At 40.1% G+C, this 22,238-nt stretch overlaps 1 protein-coding gene across 1 annotated transcript in view; it reads left to right on the top strand.

The window, feature by feature from the left end:
• TMEM212 (transmembrane protein 212) overlaps nucleotides 1–22,238 on the top strand; it is a 64,363-nt gene that overhangs the window by 4,702 nt on the left and 37,423 nt on the right. The window contains exons 2-4 of the mRNA XM_021674746.2: nucleotides 3,988–4,047; nucleotides 5,563–5,886; nucleotides 9,647–9,691. Coding sequence (XP_021530421.2) covers nucleotides 3,988–4,047; nucleotides 5,563–5,886; nucleotides 9,647–9,691 — 429 coding nt within the window. The remainder of the gene's footprint in view (nucleotides 1–3,987; nucleotides 4,048–5,562; nucleotides 5,887–9,646; nucleotides 9,692–22,238) is intronic.

Below are 22,238 nucleotides of genomic sequence, written 5' to 3'. Positions count from 1 at the left end.
AACCTGTTCCTCTAAACTAGCTCTTCTCAAACTGTAACGTGCATACGAATCATCAGGTGATCTTGATGAAGGCAGGTTCTAATTCAGCAGGTCTGGGGCGGGGCCTGAGAGTCTGCATATCTAACCAGCTCCCAGAGGATGCCCATGCTGCTGGTCCTAGGACCACACCCGGGGCAGCAATGCTCTAAAGCAGCCCAATCCAGCCCCACGCCAATCAGTTGCCATGTAACCTTAATTTTTCCTACAAGGCATATCCCTTGACTGCATTCCTTCCTTTTCTGTCTCACTGTATATCCTCCCACCCCTTACCAGTTCCCACCCCTGCTCAGATTTTATGCCCAGATAGCTTTGAGAGCCAAACTGTGGGAATCTATCCATTAGTGAATCATAAAATCAATCTATTGAGTAGCTAGCAACATTTACAATGAATAGAATAGAATAGAAGAATGCATCACACATAATGAGAGTTACATATTATTTGATCAGATATAAAAATATTTATAACCATGATGTGAAATGTATTAGTTACTGCGGCTAGAGTTGAAAAAATAAATCTAAAAACCAGCGTTCTACAGTTACTTCTAGGTCTGTATTCCAACCTCACATGCACACAACTGGCTCATCTTTCTAAACCTCTTCCGTAGTCAGGCCACAGTTTCTTCAAAAAGCTTTAGTGTTGCTTCATTGTCCCTAAACAAGGTCCAGACATGCTAGCCTGTATTGTGCAGCCCTCCTCACCCTGGTATCACCTGGCTTTCAACCCTGATTTTCTACTCTTCTCTGCCAAGAACTGACCCTCCCTTCAGTCTGGACTCTGTGCTCACTGCTCCCTAAGCATGACAGCCACTTCCCCACCTTTGCACACGCCGCTCCCACGGCCTGAGCTGCCCTCCCTGTGGCACCTCCCATTTAACCCAAATCCATCCTTAAACCCGCTTCAGATCCTATTTCTCCATGGCGCCTTCATCATTGATGTTTCCCCTGTAAGTGATACCTTATCCCTGAGCTCTCCTCATGCAGGAAACATTCATCCTTCTTGCCTAGGGTTGTAGCCATTCTCATATGTGCATTAGTTTTACACCTGAACTGTAAATTCCACTGACAGTCAGAACCACTATTTGTACAATTACTATTTGGGGATCTCGTTCATCTTATTTAGTCCTTCTGTGCCTCATTTTAAAAGTGGGAGGATATCTACATGACAAGGTCATTGTGAGGATAAGATGAGTGAACACATGTGAAGTGTTCAACATATATTAAGCACTCGCTCAATACATGTTAACCATTATTATTACTTTATCAGCACAGTACCTGGCACATCGCTTGTTTGTAGTAGACTCATAACAGATGCTTGCAAGTGAATAAATTATCCCATATTAATACAGTACCTCTAAAAGTTTCTGTTTCTGTTGTGAGGGCTCCCTGTTTCCTTCAACTCATCTACTTCTGAGAGCTATGTCCTCTACTTGGGCAATTTAAAGATTTAGTGGGAGGCCTCACAATTATCATGCAATCAAAGTGTTAGCAGCAGCTGTTGCAAAACCCAACTCATATCCCTAGAAGTGCCTGGAGAGCCAGGCAGCAGCCTGTCAAGAAGAGCTGAGGGAGGCGAGTGCAGGATGTGGGCTTTCTCTTCTTTCCCCGCTCACTGACAGACACAGCCTCCACTCCCCCCTTCCTCACAACCTGGCCTCCCTTTCAGCCAACTATTCCCCCTTCCGACACCCCCTCTCTCACATTTTCTCTTCCCCTTGACTTGTCTTGCCTACTCTCACATCTCTTCCTTCTTCATTCTTTTCTCCTCTCTATCTAAAAATAAAATTTTCAAAAAGAAATGGAAGAAAGAAAAGAAGTCTGTGCATCTCAGGAAAAATAGCACTATTCTATCTTCCATGTCTGGTGAGGAGCACCAGAAAGATGGATATGCTAACCTCTTGAGCTGCCGTTCCATTAGCAGGATAGATTTATCAAGTTACTATAAGAGGCATTCATACTCAGCCTACTCCATGAAAGATCCTTCTCAAAGTTTTATGTAAACAAAGCAAAATTCAAGCTGGCAGCTACAAAAATAACAGGCAACTGAAATTCTGCAGCATTTTTCAACTTTTTGAAAGGGAAGAAACAGCTCATGCCAAGGTAGTTAAGGCAACCTGGAATCTCAGCATCTGAGAATGTCTGCTATCTACTCCGAGCTAAAGCAGCAGAGGGGCGTGAGCCTGACGCCCTTGCTTATCTGGCTTCAGTGTTTTTCTCTCTCTGACAGAGGAGTGATGTGTCAATTGAGGGCCATGCCTCCCAGAGCAGAGAAAGCCCCAGGCTTACCCCACAGCACCGATGTTACAGTTGCTCTTAATAATTCTTTTGTTTTCTTGTACTATTTATGCTGGCTCACCCTCCATAGGGTCCCTTGGAAACTTTCCTCTTGCAGAATCACGCCAGGAATCTCTTTTGACTACAGATGGTTCTGTTTTTATCCATGGGAGTTTTATGGTATGGCGATGCCAAGTCTGGAATTGTAGGCTCAGCTACATGAGAAGTGTGTGTGTGTGTGTGTGTGTGTGTGTGTGTGTGTGTGTGTTTCCCTCTCTCTCAAATTCTCTAAATGCAACGTTCAAAATAAAATATGCCAGGAAAATGAAAAGCTAAGTCTCAAAACAATAAATATGCCAGATCCAGCTGCTACAAAAGCAGCATACCACAAAACCATGTTGGTAAAAATGCTGATTTTTTTTCCTCTTTAACTTTGTTGATTGTATACATACAGTCATGCTTATTTCTCTGTCATGCCCTAACTTGTACTATTTTTGGAGCTATTCATATTCTGTATCTTATTTTAGGCACCTCTCTTCCTCTTTCTCTCTCAACCTCAAAAGAGTCATTAACCAAGAACAAATGATTTATGAGGATTGAGAATAAGCTATTTCCAATCTCAGTGACCACAAAGGTCTCCTCCATCAGACCTGGTGCTGAATCAAAGAGCCCAGAAATTTTTTTTTTTCATTATCTACTTCTAAATTCTGGTGACACCATGCCCTCTTTTGTTTAACTATTTTCATTCTGCACTTTGGGCCTTTTTCCTTCAACAGAGACTATAAAGAAAATCTCTCTTTTGAGGCAGGGCACAGCGGCTCATGCCTGTAAATCCCAGCACTTTAGAAGGCCAAGGTGGGCAGATCACAAGGTCAGGAGTTCGAGACCAGGCTGGCCAACATGGTGAAACCGTGTCTCTACTAAAAATACAAAAATTAGCTGGGCATGGTGGCACGCGCCTATAATCCCAGCTACTCAGGTGGCTGAGGCAGGAGAATTGCTTGAACCCGGAAGGCAGAAGTTGCAGTGAGCAGAGATCATGCCGCTGCACTCCAGCCTGGGTGACAGAGCAAGACTCCATCTCAGAAAAAAAAAAAAAGAAAGAAGAAGAAGAAAGAAAGAATAAATGCCCCATCATGCATTCATTCTAACGATAATCTTTGTTATCTGAGGAACGGGGATCGTGTATTTGTATCCTACCAGCAGGCTGAGGCTGCAGAATCTCAAAAGAAAGCAAAGAGCAAAAGAGAAAACCACTTCCGCGTTTCATGACAAGCTCCCATTCTGGTTCCTTCCATTTACAGTTTCATCAGTTTGTGAGAAAGGTGAACAATAGACAATTAATCAAAATAAAACATATGGCAAGGGTTATAAAGCCAAGCTATTATTGTAGTGACACCTTAAAGAGTGGAGCGGATGATTCTGGTGGCAAAAGCAACACAGAGAATCAACAAATGAGCTTGTGTGAATCATGTCTTTATGACACTAATGGCTTACTTTCCTCGTCATCACAGTTTTTTTCCACTGATGAGGAGGAAATCAGAGCCATAAATCCACTGGGTCATTTGCTGTTCCTTCAAGTTCATGATAAAGTTGTCAAACTGTGAGACAGATTGAACTCTTTCTAGAGGTGCCTTCTTCAGTGATGGATGTTATTTTTCCATTTTCTTGTCACAGGCCATCACAACTGGTGTGCTTCTACTGCTGGCTTACAGAGCGTGGACCCAGAGACACCTGGTAAATATACAGATGGCAAGCAGGATGGGAGAGTGGCTTTGAAGGCCAAATCACTGTTAAGTGCGGTATGGAACATAAAAAATATTATTTCCAATTAGAATTGAATTTGGTCTAATTGACACCTTACTACAATGGATTTCAGTAATAAACTATGTTTTAAATGAAGAATCTTTTTTTTTTTTTTTTTTTTTTGAGACAGAGTTTTGCTCTGTCGCCCAAGCTGGAGTGCAGCGGCATGATCTCAGCTCACAGCAACTTCCACCTCCCAGGTTCAAGCAATTCTCTTGCCTCAGCCTCCTGAGTAGCTGGGACTACAAGTGCGCCACCATGCCCAGCTAATTTTTATATTTCTAGTAGAGATGGGGGTTCGCCGTGTTGGTCAGGCTGGTCTCAAAACTCCTGACCTCAGGTGATCCACCCACCTTGGCCTCCCGAAGTGCTGGGATTACAGGTGTGAGCCACCGCACCCGGCCATGAATAATCTTTATCTGATCCCTTCTCCAAATATTTTCAACAAGTTCTTGTGATGATTATTGTATTTGTGGAGGACAGAGCCAGTGTGAGTGCTACTAAATTTCATTTTGAAGAAGTGGAGCTATTGGCTCCTCTACTTTTAGTAATGTATTTTTCAGTCTCAACTCCTTAATCTGAGATCTTCTTCCAATCTCCTTGCTACCTCTCCTAAAAAAGGATGAAAAGTCTATGCTATCTTGCATTTCAACAGCATAAAACCAGATCATCCCATGATACAGAAAGACTATGGTATCTGATTATAGATTTTAATTCCCACTGATGCAGGGCTTCTCAAACTTTAATGTATATGTAAATCAGCTGGAGATCTGGTTAGCACGCAGATTCTGATTCAGTAGATCTGGGTGAGGCCTGAGATTCTGCATGTCTGCCAGGCTCCCAGGGGATGTCAGTGATGCTGGATCATAGACCACACCCTGAGTAGCTGAGAACCTTGAGTAGGGATTTCTTGAGTAGCAAGAACCTTGAGTAGAGATTTTGTTCACTCAGCTTTGTTTTTCCCAGCCCAGACCAGATGCCTCCACATGATGGGAAATACATAAATAAATGCTTGTTGAATTGAACGAATTTAATGTTTTCCCCCGTTGGCTAGTATATTATTCTCCTGTGGTATAGATTGAAAATGAAGGGTGGTGGGAGGGAGAGCATCAGGAAGAATAGCTAACGGATGCTGGGTTAATACCAAGGTGATAGGTTGATCTGTGCAGCACATCGCCATGGCACACCTTTACCTAAATGACAAACCTGCACATCCTGCACATGTACCCCGGAACGTAAAATAAAAAGTGAAAAAAAATGAAAATACAAGGGACATTTTCAAGGGAAAATGAAAATATAAAGAGAGGATCATGACCCATTTCTCCTTCATTTTCCAGTAGGAGAAATTCATAGCCAGCATCTCTTTTTTCATTTTCTTCATATTGCTAAGAACCTTTTGAAATAGCTTGTCCCCGAAGTAACAATTTATTTTTGGTTTATTTTCAGTGGGAAGCTACTTTCACCTTCGTGATTTTGAGCATTATGGGATGTCCACTTCACTTTGCAATAGCCTTGGAATCTGCTTTCCTGGGCCCATATTGCTTCTATTCATTTTCAGGGATTGCAGGGACTAATTACCTTGGCTATGCAGTTGCCTTTCCTCATCAATACGCAAAGTTCCCATTAGCCTGTGTGGACCCACCACACTATGAAGAGTACCACCTGACACTTCAAGCCCTCGATCTGTGCCTGAGCTTTGCCCTGCTCTGTACATCCCTGACAGTGTTCATCAAACTTTCTGCAAGACTTATCCAGCATGGACACATAAACGTAAGTTTCAACGAAGGGAGAGCAGGTTCTTGTTCCATCCTCTATGCTAAAATGGAAAGTCTGGTATGTGAATACTTGATCTTTCTCTGTTATTTACCACTGTATCCTATATGCTCTTGATATCCAGGTCTGGCACATAATAGGTACTCAATACTTGTTTTTGAATTAATAGATGGAAATATGTTGACATTATAACTGAAGTTATGGCTGTAGGTAACACCAGCCAATTTTTATGTCAATCCACAACTTTAAAAATTATTCACAGGAACAAGACAAGGGTGCCCACTCTCACTACTTCTATTCAACATAGTACCAGAAGTCCTAGCCAGAGCAATTAGGCAAGAAAAAGAAATTTTAAAAATCCAAATCAGAAAGAAAGACACAAAATTGACTCTGTTTACAGATGATATGACCTTTATATTTAGAAACCCTAAAGACTCCATAAAAAAAAAAATTTCAGTAAAGCTGCAAAATGCAAATTCAATGTACAAAAATCAGTTGTGGCCAGGCCCGGTGGCTCACGCCTGTAATCCCAGCACTTTGGGAGGCCGAGACGGGTGGATCATGAGGTCAAGAGATTGAGACCATCCTGGTCAACATGGTGAAACCCCGTCTCTACTAAAAATACAAAAAAATTAGCTGGGCATGGTGGCGCGTGCCTGTAATCCCAGCTACTCAGGAGGCTGAGGCAGGAGAATTGCCTGAACCCAGGAGGCGGAAGTTGCGGTGAGCTGAGATTGCGCCATTGCACTCCAGCCTGGGTAACAAGAGAGAAACTCCATCTCGAAAAAAAAAAAATCAGTTGTGTTTTTATACACTAACAGCAAACAATTCTATTTACAACAACATCAAAAAGAATAAAATATTTAAGATAAATTTAACCAAGAATGTGAAAGATCTGCATACTAAAAACTACAAAATATTAATGAAATAAATTGAACACACAAATAAATAAAAAAGTAACCCATAATCATAAATCAGGAAAATTAATGATGTTAAAACGTTCATTCTACCCAAAGCAATATATAGACTCAGGGCAATTCCTATCAAAAGTTCAATGGCATTTTTCACGGAAATAGAACACATAATCCTAAATGTGTATAGATCTACAAAAGAGCACAAGTAGCCAAAGCAATCTTGAGAAAGAACAAAGCTGAAGACAACCTGATTTCAAACTATATTACAAAGCTATAGTAATTAAAACAGTATTATAGTAACATAAAAACAGACATTAGAACAATGGACAGATCATAAAGCTCAGAAATAAACTCACATATGAATTTTTGTCCTAAAATATAATGACTGTGTTGTTCAAGAAAGAGGAATATTTAGGACAAAACAGAAAGTCTAAGCCTGTAGTGAGTGCTCTATGTAAGTCGTAATAAGTTTAGTAAAAATAATTTTTTTTTTTTACTCCATCTCACCCAATAGCTCAGGCTAGAGTGCAATGGTGTGGTCTCGGCTCACTGCAACCTCTGCCTCCCAGGTTCAAGCGATTCTCCCACCTCAGCCTCCCAAGTAGTTGCGACTATAGGTGCATGTCACCACACTCAGCTAATTTTTGTATTTTTAATAGAAACAAGGTTTCACTATGTTGGCCAGACTGGCCTTGAACTCTTGACCTTGTGATCCACCTGCCTCAGGCTTCCAAAGTGCCGGGATTACAGGCATGAGCCACCTCGCCCCGCCAAAAGAAATTGTTTTTTAAAAAGAGAGTTGTATGATTCAATTGGCTATGATTAAGAAGAAATTATAATAGTCTTCCCAGAGATGGGTCTTTGATATTAAAATAATACACTAATACAGAACTAAATAATTAGTTAAAACAAGATGTTATTACAAATATTGACATTTTTATTCAAGAAGTTTTAAATTTTTAAATTCTATAACCAGTCTCTTTGACATTCCTCAGATTGATATCTCAAAAGTACAGCTTTTTCTCTTTGAAAGGGGCTTGGATAATAGCTCTCTCCTTCACATTTCGTCGGCTCTTGTAACTTTTATCATCTAAAGTAGGAAAGGGAATTGTTTTTAAACAAGCAAATAAAATATCCTTTGGAGCCAGGCACAGTGGCTCATGCCTGTAATCCTGGCACTTTGGGAGGCCAATACAGGCGAGTCATTTGAGGTCAGGAGTTTAAAACCAACCTGGCCAACATGGTGGAACCTCATCTCTACTAAAAATACAAAAAAATGAGCCCAGGCATGGTGGTAGACATCTGTAATTCCAGCTACTCAGGAGTCTGAGGCAGGAGAATCATTTGAACCTGGGAGGCAGAGGTTTCAGTGAGCTGAGATCACACCACTGCACTCCAGCCTGGGCAGCAGAGCCAGACTCTGTGCACCCTTTGCTTACCTATTATATCTATATATCATATCTATTTATATATATTCATATGTGTCATGTGGAAGTGATACTTCACTTTCAAACTGCATGAAAGAGTTCTAATCAAGTAACTTTTAAAAATTAAGTGCCCATTGGACTGGTAAAAGTTAGCTCAGATGTCATTTAATTCCCATAATTTTGGTAATCTGTGATAAAGTTAATTTGGCAAATTTAATCTGAAAACTCTCTCCAGTAATTAAAACTTTTAAAGTCATGTTAAATCCTTGTTTTTTATTTTCACTGGAAATTTGGATTGTTAAAAGTTAAAATAGCAGGCTGGATACAGTGGCTCACACCTGTAATCCCAGCACTTTGGGAGGCTAAGGCGGGTGGATCACGAGGTCAAGAGATGGAGAACATCCTGGCCAACATGGTGAAACCCCGTCTTTACTAAAAAAAAACAAAAATTAGCTGGGCGTGGTGGCGTGCACCTGTAGTCCCAGCTATTCGGGAGGCTGAGGCAGGAGAATTGCTTGAACCCGGGAGGTGGAGGTTGCAGTGAGCTGAGATCGCTCCACTGCACTCCAGCCTGGCAACACAGCGAGACTCCGTCTCAAAAAAAAAAAAAAAAAAGTTAAAATAGTGGGAACATAAAATACATTTTTGGTAAAGTTTATAAAACACAAAGATGTTGATTTTGCTTTAAAAAAGAAAAATAGTTTTTTTCTAGTTAAAAACTATTTAATGTTTGCTTTAAAATGAAGGAAAAATTACACAAATAAAACTAAACAATAGGAACAATTACGCCAGGCCAACAAAAGTTAACTCTGAACTCTGTGATTACCAAAAAAAAAAAAAAAGTCAATATGGGGGAAGGGGAAAACCAAGTAACTATTAAAAAGCAGAGTATATAATGTAAGGGAATTGTTTCATTTCATAGATTGGTATCATCAACTTCTTAAAAAATCTTTACTATAGTGAATTGTAAAAATAACCACTTTAAGGGCAAAATTATTAAATGTAAATGCAACAGAATTTAAGACGTTGTTTGGGTTTATGTAAGACTCATAGCTCACTACTAATCACTAACAAGTATATGTAATCCAAATGCACAGGAGGTTATTCCTAAGAGAACAAGCAGCCTAGTAAACTGGATAAGTGCCATTGTAAGATCTGAGAAGAGGACTGCCCAACGCTCCCTATAAAATACACAGTGAAGCACCCCAAATGAAGCAGTTAATATGCTTCATATGCAAGCCATACTGGATTGGCTTTATGATGACTGGGCTATCCTCCCACCAAATACACCCATTACCCAGGTCATGGTAAATTTGGGAGCTAAGTGAACCCCTTTTACATGGGTGCTCCTCCCACAGAATCAGAGAACTGATTAAGAAACCTTATCAAATTTGCTGTCCATCATATGTCTTACAGATGCAATCCCCTGCTGGGAACCCAAACTCCTTTTCAACACAAAAGGTAAAATGGTCTGGGAGTAGAAAAAGCCTGGGACCAGAGCATAAAAGCATACAGATTAATAGGATTATAAAATTCAAGATGTTTATACAAACTTTATGTAAGGTAGTTGAATTTCTTTACCTAAATGTTTTATTAAAATAGGTACTGCATCTATTTTAATAAATATATAAATTTATTAAATTTAAATATTTATTATATTAAATTTTATATATTATATATTATATACTGGGATGTTTCCCCTTTCTAGTACTACAAAACTGAAGGAATGTAAACCTGCTGTTTTTGGAAATGTTAATTAAACATGATAAATGGAAACTAGTAAAATCACCTAAGCCCACAAAGTATAGGGTTGAAGCTGCTCTGCTAGTCTCGAGGAACCCTCCACTGCATAGCCCTTTGTATGGAGCATTTATCGGGGCTGATAGCAAAAGACCGTGAGTACTTTTCAATAACAACCACTGAACTAGAGAATTTCCACTCGATCGGGCATTTATTGCCTCGCTATAGAATATTAACAGAAGCTACCCCTATGCTAATGGAAATAGTGGTGCCCAAAAGAGTTCCATGATAAAATAAAAATGTTTTACATAAAAAAAGAAATAAACCTACACATATGAATCGAGTAATATTTGACAAGGGTGTCAGGAATGCACAGTGAGAAAATGACAGTCTTTTTAATAAATGGTGTTAGGAAAATTGGATATCTACATGCAGAAGAGTGAACTTGGACCCCAATCTTAGGCCACTCAAAGAAATTAACTTGAAATGGATTTAAGACTTAAATGTAAGATCCACAGCTGTTAAAATACTGGAAGGAAGCATAGGCATAAAGCTCCATGACATTTGTCTTGGCAATGCTTTTTTTGGATATGACATGAGAAGCACATGCTACAAAAGCAGAAATAAACAGTGGGACCACATCTAACTAAAAAGCTCTGCACAGCAAAGAAACCAATCAACAAAATAAAAAAGCAGCCTACAGAATGGCAGCAAGCATTTGCAAACCATACACACGATAAGGGATTCATGTCCAAAATATATAAGGAACTCATATGACTCAATAGCAAGAAATAAATAATCTGATTTTAAAATGGGCAAATGACCCGAATAGACATTTTCCAAAGAAGACATACAAGTGGCCAACAGGTACACAAAAAGGTGTTGAGAAGGTCTTCAACGTTACAAATTATCAGGGAAATTCAAATCAAAACCACAATGAAACATCGCTTCACACCTGTTAAAATGACTGCTATCAACAGGATAAGAGAAAGCAAATGTTGGTGAGGATGTGGAGAAAAGAGAATCCTTGCGCACTGTTGATGGGAATATAAATTGGCACAGCCGTGATTGCAAACAGTATGGAGGCTCCTCCAGAAATTAAAAATAGAAATACTACACATCCAGCAACACTACCTCTGACGGTATAACTGAGGGAAACAAAAACATATCCCAAGGAGATATCTGCACTCTCATGTCTGCTGCAGCATTATCCACAACAGACAAGACATGGATACAATCCAAGTGTTCATCAACAGATAGACAGATGAAGAAAACATATACAATGAGGCCGGGCGCAGTGGCTCGCTCCTGTAATCCCAGCACTTTGGGAGGCCGAGGTAGGAGGATCATCTGCGGTCAGGAGTTCGAGATCAGCTTGGCCAATATGGTGAAACCCCGTCTCTGCTAAAAATACAAAAATTAGCTGGGTATGATGGCATGCACCTGTAATCCCAGCTACTCGGGAGGCTGAGGCAGGAGAATTGCTTAAACCTGGGAGGCACAGAGGTTGCAGTGGGCCGAGATCACGCCACTGCACTCCAGCCTGGATGATAGAGTGAGAATCTGTCTCAAAAAATAAAAAAAAAGAAAGAAAATATACACAATGAGATATTACTCAGTCTTAAATATATGAGGAAATCATGCCATTTGCAACAGCATGGATGAAACTTGAGGGGATGATGCTAAGAGAAATAAGTCAGAGAAAAATAAATACTGTATCATCTCACTTATATGTGGCATCTTCAAAAGTCAAACTCAGAAGATTGTTGAGTAGTCATATGATTGTTGTCAAGGGCTGACAGGTGAAGGAAATGGAGAGAAATTGGTCAATGGGTACAAATTTTCTGTTATACATTGAATAAGTTCTAGGGATCTAACGTACAGCATGATGACTATTTAACAACACTGTATTGTATACCTGAAATTTGCTAAGAGAGTAGATCTTAAATGTTCTCACCACACACACCACAAAAGGTAAATATGTGAGATCATGGATGTGTTAACTTGATTGTGATAAATGCTTCACGTTTTATATATATATATAATTCATATATTTATATATAATATATATACATATGCATACATATATATGTGTATATATGCATATGTACATATATACATATACATATGTATACGTATATGTACATGTACATATATACAAAATATATATGTATACATACAAAATATATGTACATATACATACAAAATATATATATTTTGTATATGTGTATATATACATATACATGTTTTGCATAGGTGTATATATACACATATATGTATATTTACACATATACAAAAAATATATATTTTGTATGTATATGTGTATATACACATATACGTATATGTGTACATATATATGTACATATATACACATATACATATATAAATACAAAATCATCACAATATACACTTTGAGTTTATATAACATTATTTGTCAATTATACCTCAATAAAGCTGGAAAAAAATAAAAAATGTTTTTTAAATAAAATGATAAAAACACTGAACTTTTTATGAATAATGAATCTGCATCCTTTTATCTGAGTCTAAGTTTAAGAGGTCATAAGAATATAGTATTTTTCTTGGGAAAACATATGCTAAGATAAACCAACTTTGAATTTTTATTTTTTCCTTTTTTTTTTTAGACTGGGTCTTGCTCTGTCACCCAGGCTGGATGGAGTGCAATGCCATGATCTTGGCTCACTGCAACTTCGGCCTCTTGTGCTCATGTGATCCTCCCACCTCAGCCTCCTGAGTAGCTGAGACCATAGGTGTGAGCCACCATGTCCAACTAATTTTATTATCTTTTGTACAGACAGGGTTTCACCATGTTGCTCAGGCTGGTCTTGAACTTCTGAAGTCATCTGCCCTCTACAGCCTCCCAGAGTGGTAGGATTGCAGGCATGAGCCACCTCACCAGGTCAAACCTTGAATTTTAACCCTAAACATCTGCCTGATGCTTTGCAATTCGATTTTGCAGTTTACAATGTAGGATTGAATTTGACAATTGCTTTATTTTATCTAATTAAATTTTACACAATAAAAAGTACTAATAGAGACAAAGACAAAGAACTCTTTGCAGAAATTGATGTAATAATATCCTTAATATTTTTAATAGTTGAATACAGACACCTTAACTTGGCTTCTATCTCATGATTCAGATGTGCTGTGACTTGAAAATACATAGAAGAAATTCTCCCAGTATTTCCATTCCTACCCCAACAAAAAGGTTGATGTAGTCTAACATCAAGTTAGCTTTCTAACTTTTTCCAGAAAAGCTAATCATCCCACTAACGATACGATAATAATAGAAAGCTTACTATGTGTCAATGTACTTCCCTACTTTACAGACAGAATTCTGAGGCTAAAGAGTTTATGTATCCGGCCCAAGGACACACAGCTAGAGTAAGAGAGCTAGATTCAGAACCAGAACCATTTCTCCTAATCGAGCCAGCTTCATCGTGGCCCTCCTCATTACTGGCCTCGCAACCTTTCCCCGTCTGCTTGTTTGTTTAAGCGCGTGGCTCCGGCCTCCAGGAAGGTTGGAGTAGGGCCTCTGGGAGAAGAGCAGAAGTGACCTGATTCTAAACTCCTAACAGCTGATGCCGATGCTGATCCTTCGTGGGTTGAACAGCTTCCCTTTGGAAAGAGATACTTCCCACTGCAAACTCTCATGCTGGCTTTACGATTTAGATTAGTATCATATTAGGGTCAAATGAATTTGGGTAGTGTTAGCCAATTTGTTTTTTCAGGTTGATTCCATCCACCCCAACCAAAGCTGCAATACAAGAATTTGGCACTCTTGATGCCTTTTGTGGTCAGTTCTGTCCTCTTCAACTTCTACACAAGTCTGCAAAGGAAATCCTGTGCGTTCTTAGGAACAGAGTTGATTTTACAAGGAGGCCTGCCAAGAGTTGAGGGAAGCAAACCCAAATCACCTCCCCCACTATACTGCCAGGGCATCTGGAAGTTTAGTATTTGAGATTTCTTCCTTGTGACAAACATCCACACTTTCTGGAGCCCCCCCCTCACCTTTTTTTTTTTTTTTTCAAAGGAATGCATGCCTAGGAGCACCACACACTGAAGGGCTGGCAGTCACGACCCCTTAACATGGGCCATTCATCAGACATCTGGCTGTCACCTAAGGCATAACACAGAGGCTTAATGTGGGATGGAGGGCAGAGAGAAAGGGAAAAAATATATGCAGAACTTGGTAAGTCTCCTCCGTGAAGATTCAAAGGTGAGGCCACCTGAAGTGCCTGGGGAGAAAGAAATGAATTGAAAACAGAGATCAGTTGGGTTCAAAAGTAAGATTCTCCAGTTTGGCGGTTAGCTTTTCCCGTCTTGCTCAGGACACAACTTCTTGGTGTGTGCCTTCTCAGCCAGGTATAGGGCCAACACAACTATAACACATTTCTTAGAGTAGACCAGTGATGTCAAAAATCACACAGGGTTCTTGTGAAGCCAGATTTCTGCATGCCATCTGAGCCCTATTGTGTCAGAAACTCTGGAGTTAGAGGCACAGAATGTGCATTTTTAACACATACCCCAAGAAATCTAATGGCCAGCAGAGGTTAAGAATCGCACTCTATTTTGTAAAAGATTCTCTTCCTAGCACAAGATTCTCTTAGTGTCACTTCTTGACAGCCTCAGTTTCCCCATCTGCATAAAATGCAACACTAATTTAAGTGAGAGTTTTAGATAAATTTAATAAGCAACATTTCCTTGGTGAGTGTTTTTGGATGACTTGACACCCCATAATCCATAATGGTGGCAGATCGTGTTTCATTAGAGAGGGTGAGTGGCTGACATAATGGGACATAATGTTCTGTATTAATGAATACACCACTGCCCCAAGCCCATGAGACACACACGCAGCCTGAGCAAACCTTTGCCACCATGTAGAAATCTCTGCTATGTTAGGCACAATTTCCAGCAGTGAAATAAGTGTATTGTTCACTAAAAATTTTAGAAAATGCACAATTCTCTTAAAAGGAAAAGGGGGCCGGGCGCGGTGGCTCAAGCCTGTAATCCCAGCACTTTGGGAGGCCGAGGCGGGTGGATCACGAGGTCGAGAGATCGAGACCATCCTGGTCAACATTGTGAAACCCCGTCTCTACTAATACAAAAAAAATTAGCTGGGCATGGTGGTGCATGCCTGTAATCCCAGCTACTCAGGAGGCTGAGGCAGGAGAATTGCCTGAACCCAGGAGGCGGAGGTTGCGGTGAGCCGAGATCGCGCCATTGCACTCCAGCCTGGGTAACAAGAGCGAGACTCCGTCTCAAAAAAAAAAAAAAAAAAAAAGGAAAAGGGGATAATTTGTCCAAATACAGAATTCTACATAGTGAGTCTATATTTCATTTATCCCCATACAGTGACGTTGTTAGAGTCCCCACATGCAGAAAGTGATAAGCAATAGTTTAAACATTTCATTAAAAATTATATTGGTATTCAGCGACCAGTTAAGAAAAAGAAAGTTAAAAAATTAAAAAAATATTATTAAAAATTATAATATAGGGCTAGGCGCCGTGGCTCAAACTTGTAATCGCAGCACTCTGGGAGACCAAGGAGGGCGGATCATGAGGTCAGGAGTTTGAGACAAGTCTGGCCAACATAGTGAAACCCCGTCTCTACTAAAAATACAAAAATTCAGCCAGGTGTGGTGGTGTGTGCCTGTAATCCTACTCGGGAGGCTGAGACAGGAGAACTGCATGAACCCAGAAGGCAGAGGTTGCAATGAGCCAAGAATGCACCATTGCACTCCAGGCTGGGTGACAGTCCGAGACTCCATCTCAAAAAAAAAAAAAATATATATATATATATATATATCTCTAATATAAAATATGCTACTACTGATTCACACTTCTTTTTTCTTGTTTAAGCAAAACACTGACAATGCTTTAAAAAGCTGCACTTTTAAGTGTCGCCCTGAAAGTTAACATTTTTAATGTAAATTTTGTGCTTATCAGAAAATTTAAGAGTCATGAAAGTTTGTAAGCAAAAGCGATGGTTTGCAAAACCATTTGGAAAAGTGGTAGTGTATTTGTACAGTCATGAACTGTGGAATAAAGTCAACTATTGTTTTTAAGATGCATATGTTACAATCAATATTATAAAGAATAATATTCACTTCTAAGAGTTTTTTTCTATACGTTCAAAAATATGTTTTCAGAAATGAATCAAGCACCCCCTAAGGAACCACCACATCCATTATTTCTTTCCTCCCTGTGTTGCCTTGTTTCCGTAGAATCCAGGTCATCTTGTTAAGTTCACACGGGGAAGGTGTGTGAATGTTCCGTCAATTGGTACCCAACCACAAGCATAGTGAGAAATGCTTGAAAGAGGCATGAAAGCTTTGATGACTTTGATAAACACAAAGGGGCGTGTGAGTCCTCTCCACCGTCCAGGGCCTCACGGGAAGGAGTAGGGGCTGAGAAAGGAATAACAGCCACCTGCTTAGAAGGCTTGTGGCAGAATGTTGAAGCGACTGTCGGCTCCAAGACCCAGCATAGGGGGCCAGCGAGCATAACACAGAGTCTAAGTCGAGGAACAAAAACGCAAAACAACCATAGCCGGAATTGTCTACATTCTTGGTCCAATAAGTAATAAAGTGATGGGAAAGGAAAGAATTGGGATGCCAGACGCACCGCAGCTGTCCCCTGCAGCTACTCAGCCCCTCCTCCAAGGAATGGAATGGCCCTGTTTGTTTTCCTTTCATTATTCGGTGTTGTGTTTTGTGTCCTTTTTAATGAAAGGGAGAAAGAAAATATTTCCTTCTTGTCATGTGAGACAGTGGTTTTACTTTTTTCAATGAATTGAGAAATATTTGCTTCACATAAGAGATGCAGTTAAACCTTGAACTGCAATCCCAAAACATATGGAGGCAAATATTTGTCAGTGGAGGACCCTCTCCCACCCAGCAGAAGACAAATGAGCAGCAAACATGCTGGCCCCAAATCTTCCACCGGACTTACACTGGATCATTAGCAACATGAATGTGCTTTGAAACGGATTCATCTATGACTCTCACCCTAAAGGTCTGGGGCCTCGGGTTAGGCTATAGTAAGGTATTTCTGATGCTCTTGGAAGTAACCCTCCTTGTGTAGATCTAATTAGAACTCATGCAGGACCACAGAACAGTAATAACTCATTGTATTTCTTCCTTGCAAATTGTGTCAGGAAGTCTCCTCACGATGGTCAGTAGAGAAATCAGAACCTGGAAAAATAATCACAATGTAGGGCATTACTACCTCTGTTTCTCTAACATACTGACAGTGACATAAAACGGGGCACTAGAAGAATTGCAGGTGGCATCGATTGGGCAGTTACTGTTTGTCAAGTGCTGTACCTCTTTTATTCCTCATATCACTTAAAGGTTCACTGTGCCCATTTCACAGATGAGGGCACTGAGACAGCCATGGACAAAGAAAATGTGGCACATATACACCATGGAATACTACATAGCCATAACAAAAGATGAGTTCGTGTCCTTTGTAGGGACATAGATGAATTTGGAAACCATCATCCTCAGCAAACTGACACAAGAACAGAAAATCAAACACCGAATGTTCTCACTCATAGGCAGTTGTTGAACGATGAGAACACATGGACACAGGGAGGGAAGCATCACACACTGGGGTTTGTTGTGGGGGCTAGGGGAGGGACAGCGGGGGTGGGGGAGGAAGGGTGGGGAGGCATAACACAGGGAGAAATGCCAGATATAGGTGATGGAGGGATGAAGGCAGCAAACCACATTGCCGTATATGTACCTATGCAACTATTGTGCATGATCTGCTCCTGGACCCCAGAACCTAAAGTACAATTAAAAAAAACAAGGATTCAGTCTCAGGTCTTGCAAAGTCTGGGGTGCAGGCTCCCGGCCGCTGGACTGTGTCACCTCCTTTAGGTGGTGTATCAGCAGTCCCGTGTGCGTCACGTCTACCGACCCTGTGTCGTCACGCTTCTCTTGGAAAATCTTTTTTATGCTGCTCACAAACAAAATAACATTCATATTTTAGAAATGCTAACATTCATATTTTAAAAATGAAGGCTATTTTTCCAGGATATTTGCATTTCATTTAATCAGTGGGACCACACCAAGGGTGATAGCAACTTACTGAGGGAGGAAATGAGACTGAAGTGTTTATTGTAATGTATTAAAGTCAGTTTGATATTTCGTCAAAGGGAGTGGTAGGTGGGAGGGGTCAGGATCCTGTGAACCTCTTTGTGTATTTTTTACTTTATACATTATCATAGGCTCAACATATTTTCCTCTTGACATACAATCAATGTAATCTTTTAATATAAAATATTCTAATTGGTTTTTTCCTTGCTTCTCATCTTAATCTAAAGTGTTATTATTATTATTATTATTTTGAGACAGAGTCTCACTCTGTCACCCAGGCTGGAGTGCAGTGGCGTGATCTCGGCTCACCGCAACCTCCACCTCCTGGGTTCAAGCAATTCTGCCTCAGCCTCCCAAGTAGCTGGGATTACAGGTGCCCACCACCATGCCAAGCTAATATTTGTATTTTTAGTAGAAACGGGGTTCTACCATGTTGGCCAGACTGGTCTCAAATTCCTGACCTCAGGTGATCCACCCGCCTCGGCCTCCCAAAGTGCAGCGATTATAGACGTGAGCCACCGTGCCCCGCCATAAATATTTCTGAAGAGATATTAAATATAACTTATTTAAAATGAATAAGAAATATATTTGAAACAAATAAAAAGTATTTGTTTTATAAAAGAGCAGAAACTTGAGTAAAAAGCAGAAGTCCTAATTTTCTATAGCCATAAAAGAATGCAAAGAAAATTGCATGTAGATTGATAAATATATCTGAATGATTACAGTGGTGCTAACATGGGAGTACAATACCATTTAGAATGTAACAGTGTTGGTTTGATATTTTAAATTTCACTAATTAAAGTGGAGAAGACTCGAGGGCTATTGCTGGATGCCTGAGTTTTCCCGTAGGAAAGAAGAGAGAGAAACAGAGGAAGTAATTAGGACGAAAACAATGGAGGGGTGTGGGGTGAGGAATGACACAATGACACTTCCCCTCCGTGACTGGCCAGAGAAACCAGAAGGGACTGTGTGGACAAGCTGGCAGCTCACTGCCGCACAAATCAGCTGTCGGGGACTTGAGTTTCCTCATCTCTCAGACCCCGGCCAACCTCCAAGGACATTTCCAGATATGTCCTAGCCTGTGGCTTTGAAATGAAATGTCATTCCATTTGAGTAAATTAGCATCAAGGAGGAACCACATGAAGCAAGTGAAAAAGACAGTTTTTAAAGAATGGAATGGCTGGCTCTCTACCTGTCCTAAGCCACACTGATGTGTCCCTGGTATCTACCATATCACTGTGTTGCTGTGTTAGCTCAAGACACAGTACGTGCTGGGAAGGTTACTCATGTGAGATCTAGTCACGGATTCCCAGATCACTTTCACTGCTTTAGGGCAGCATCTTTCTTTGCTCAATATTCAATCTGTCATAACAAACTAATTGCAGTCTTTTAAAAAAAAAAACTTTATATTATTTACATATAAATTTCAGTTGATTTGCAAAAAAATTGTTTGTTTGCTTTTTTGAGATGGAGTCTTGCTCTTTTGCCAGGCTGGAGTGTAGTGGCACAATCTCAGCTCACTGCAACCTCCACCTCCTGGGTTCAAGCGATTCTCCTGCCTCAGTCTCCCAAGTAGCTGGGACTACAGGCACCCACCACCACACCCAGCTAATTTTTGTGATTTTAGTAGAGATGGGTTTTCACCATGTTGGCCAGGATGGTCTCGATTTCCTGACCTCGTAATCAGCCTGCCTCGGCCTCCCAAAGTGCTGGGATTACAGGCATGAGCCACTGCACCTGGTCAAAAAAAAAAATTGTTTTTAAACGTTTTTTCCTCACTTACATCATATAACTAACAATGTGATAGCTGAAAAGAAAAGCTGGTAGGTAGAACAATGAAACTACAAGGTGCTGGACTGTAATTCATGCCTCTTTAACAAGAGGCGTTATCTGATGTTCACTAGAGCATGACTTTTCCCTTGTCATGTGTCAAGGATTGTGAGCCCAAAGCCTAAATACAGTATTTATTATTCATACTTGCTCCTCAACATTTATTGGGTACATATTATGTGTCTGATATCTAGCCAAATGTTACAGACAGAAATATGAGCCAGACACATCACTGCCTACCATTGACTTACAGGGATTAAAGGGAAATGAGGCTTGGGCCAGGAGGACCAAGAAAACAGATGAAGAATAACAGGATCTGAATTAGTCAGCAACCATGGCTATGGAGACGAGGCGATACCTTTGAGAAATATTTAGAAGGTGGAATCCACAGGACTTTGTAACAGCACGTGGGACAACAGAGGAACCCAGAAAGATGCTGAAAGTTTCAGGCCTATTAGAGACCCAGACAAAGTGACTGGATTTAATGTGGGTCACACTCTTGTCACTGAGAGTAAATACTCAGTTTCACATCTCATCATTAGTCAGAAGGCACTGTAAGAACTTCACAGAGGAAATTGGAGGCTTCCTGCCTACCACTCCAGCCAAAGAGGTACTGAGGCTTGCCCTGAATACTCTCTAGTTAATCCTGGTTACCTATCAGATACAAATGAGACCTTGCTTTGAGTTTATAATATATCATATCTAGAACTGAAGGGGATGGGCTGTAAGACAATTTTAATCTAGGCCGACTATATTTACAAGTAACTTCTGCTTTTCTTTTACTAAATCTCCATGGCAAACAGTGTGACCTTCTCTGTGAGGCTTTTCTCCTTTCAGCCATCCCTGGACAGAAGGGATTGCTTCTTCCTTTGCACCAGCATTGCAGTCTATGGCAGGTCCCCAGTAGTGCACCCTTATCATTTTCTTGATATATTGCTTCTTGACCGACTTCAAACTTCTTGAGGGCAGAGACCATGACGGTTCAACTCTGATTTGTAGCCCCCGGCATAAGGCCTGATTTAAAAAGAAAAATAAGATCTAACTGCTAAGTGAACTAACGCTTCTTTGTTGCCTGTTCTCATGTGGGCCTCAATTTGGAAAAAAGAAATTGAGAACTTAGAGATCTTGCAAATAATATATTGGTAACTTCAGGAAAATATCTAAGCAAGATTTAACGACGGGGACTGTCACTGGTTAAGCACTAACTAAAACCCAAGGCCATTGAACTGAACACCTCTGGAGGCCACCGATCTCCTTAGTCTATGAAAATGGCGTCACAACAATATGAACAGCAACCCCTAGAGTTACGTAAGATGAAGCTTTGCTATCTGGTCAGGAAGCCTAGGCTTAATTTTAACAACTGAGCCATCCACTTCCCTTTCAGGGTCTTGGTTAACTCATCTATAAAACAAAGTGGACTAGATCAGTATTTCCCATCATTCTGTGGTTTAAAGCCCCTTTCATAACAATAATTTCATAAAAACTCTTAGTTAAAAAATTTCATCATTTTATTATGGTATAAAGTTGTTTTTAAAGATTGTAATACAAAATTTAATATAATCTTTACAATATTCATAATATAGCTAAGTAAATTGTGTAATACAAAATTTAATATAATCTTTACAGTATTCATAATATAGCTAAGTAAATTTGTACTTTTTCCATTTAAGAAGTACCATTTTACTTCATTAAGATTAAACTGAACGTGTTAGCATCAAGGAGGAACTGCATGAAGCAAGTGAAAAAGACAGTTTTTAAAGAATGGAATGAAACATTTTTTGGACAAAGGTTATAGTTACATTGTATTATGTTCAGGATTTTGTATACTTTAGGAAGTCAAAGTATACTAAAATTTAGAATTACATTTAACTATGTGTTATACCCAAACAAAAATCAACCAAAATATATAATTTAAGGTTTGTAATTATTACGTCTGATTTGGTTTTATTACTAAGCAAATAGGGATATGAGAAAAAGTATCAAGTTAGTATTTGTGAGCAATTCTCTGCAAATACCACATCGTCAATCAGTAACAATGAATGAAAAACTAAATCAGGCGGGGCGGTGGCTCACGCCTGTAATCCCAACACTTTGGGAGGCTGAGGCTGGCGGATCACCTGAGGTCAGGAGTTTGAGACCAGCCTGGCCAACACGGTGAAACTCTATCTCTACTAAAAATGCAAAAATTAGCTGGGCGTGGTGGGAGGCGTCTGTAATCTCAGCTGCTCAGGAGGCTGAGGCAGGAGAATCGCTTGAACCCAGGAGGTAGAGGTTGCAGTGAGCCAAGATCGTACCATTGCACTCCAGACTGGGCA

The sequence above is a fragment of the Aotus nancymaae genome, unplaced genomic scaffold (genome assembly GCF_030222135.1).
Source record: "Aotus nancymaae isolate 86718 unplaced genomic scaffold, 86718_ANA_hifiasm-v0.15.2.pri h1tg000019l, whole genome shotgun sequence".
Taxonomy (NCBI): domain Eukaryota; kingdom Metazoa; phylum Chordata; class Mammalia; order Primates; family Aotidae; genus Aotus; species Aotus nancymaae.
The sequence above is the reverse complement of the archived record's forward strand: the minus strand, read 5'-3'. Positions and strand labels throughout refer to the sequence as shown.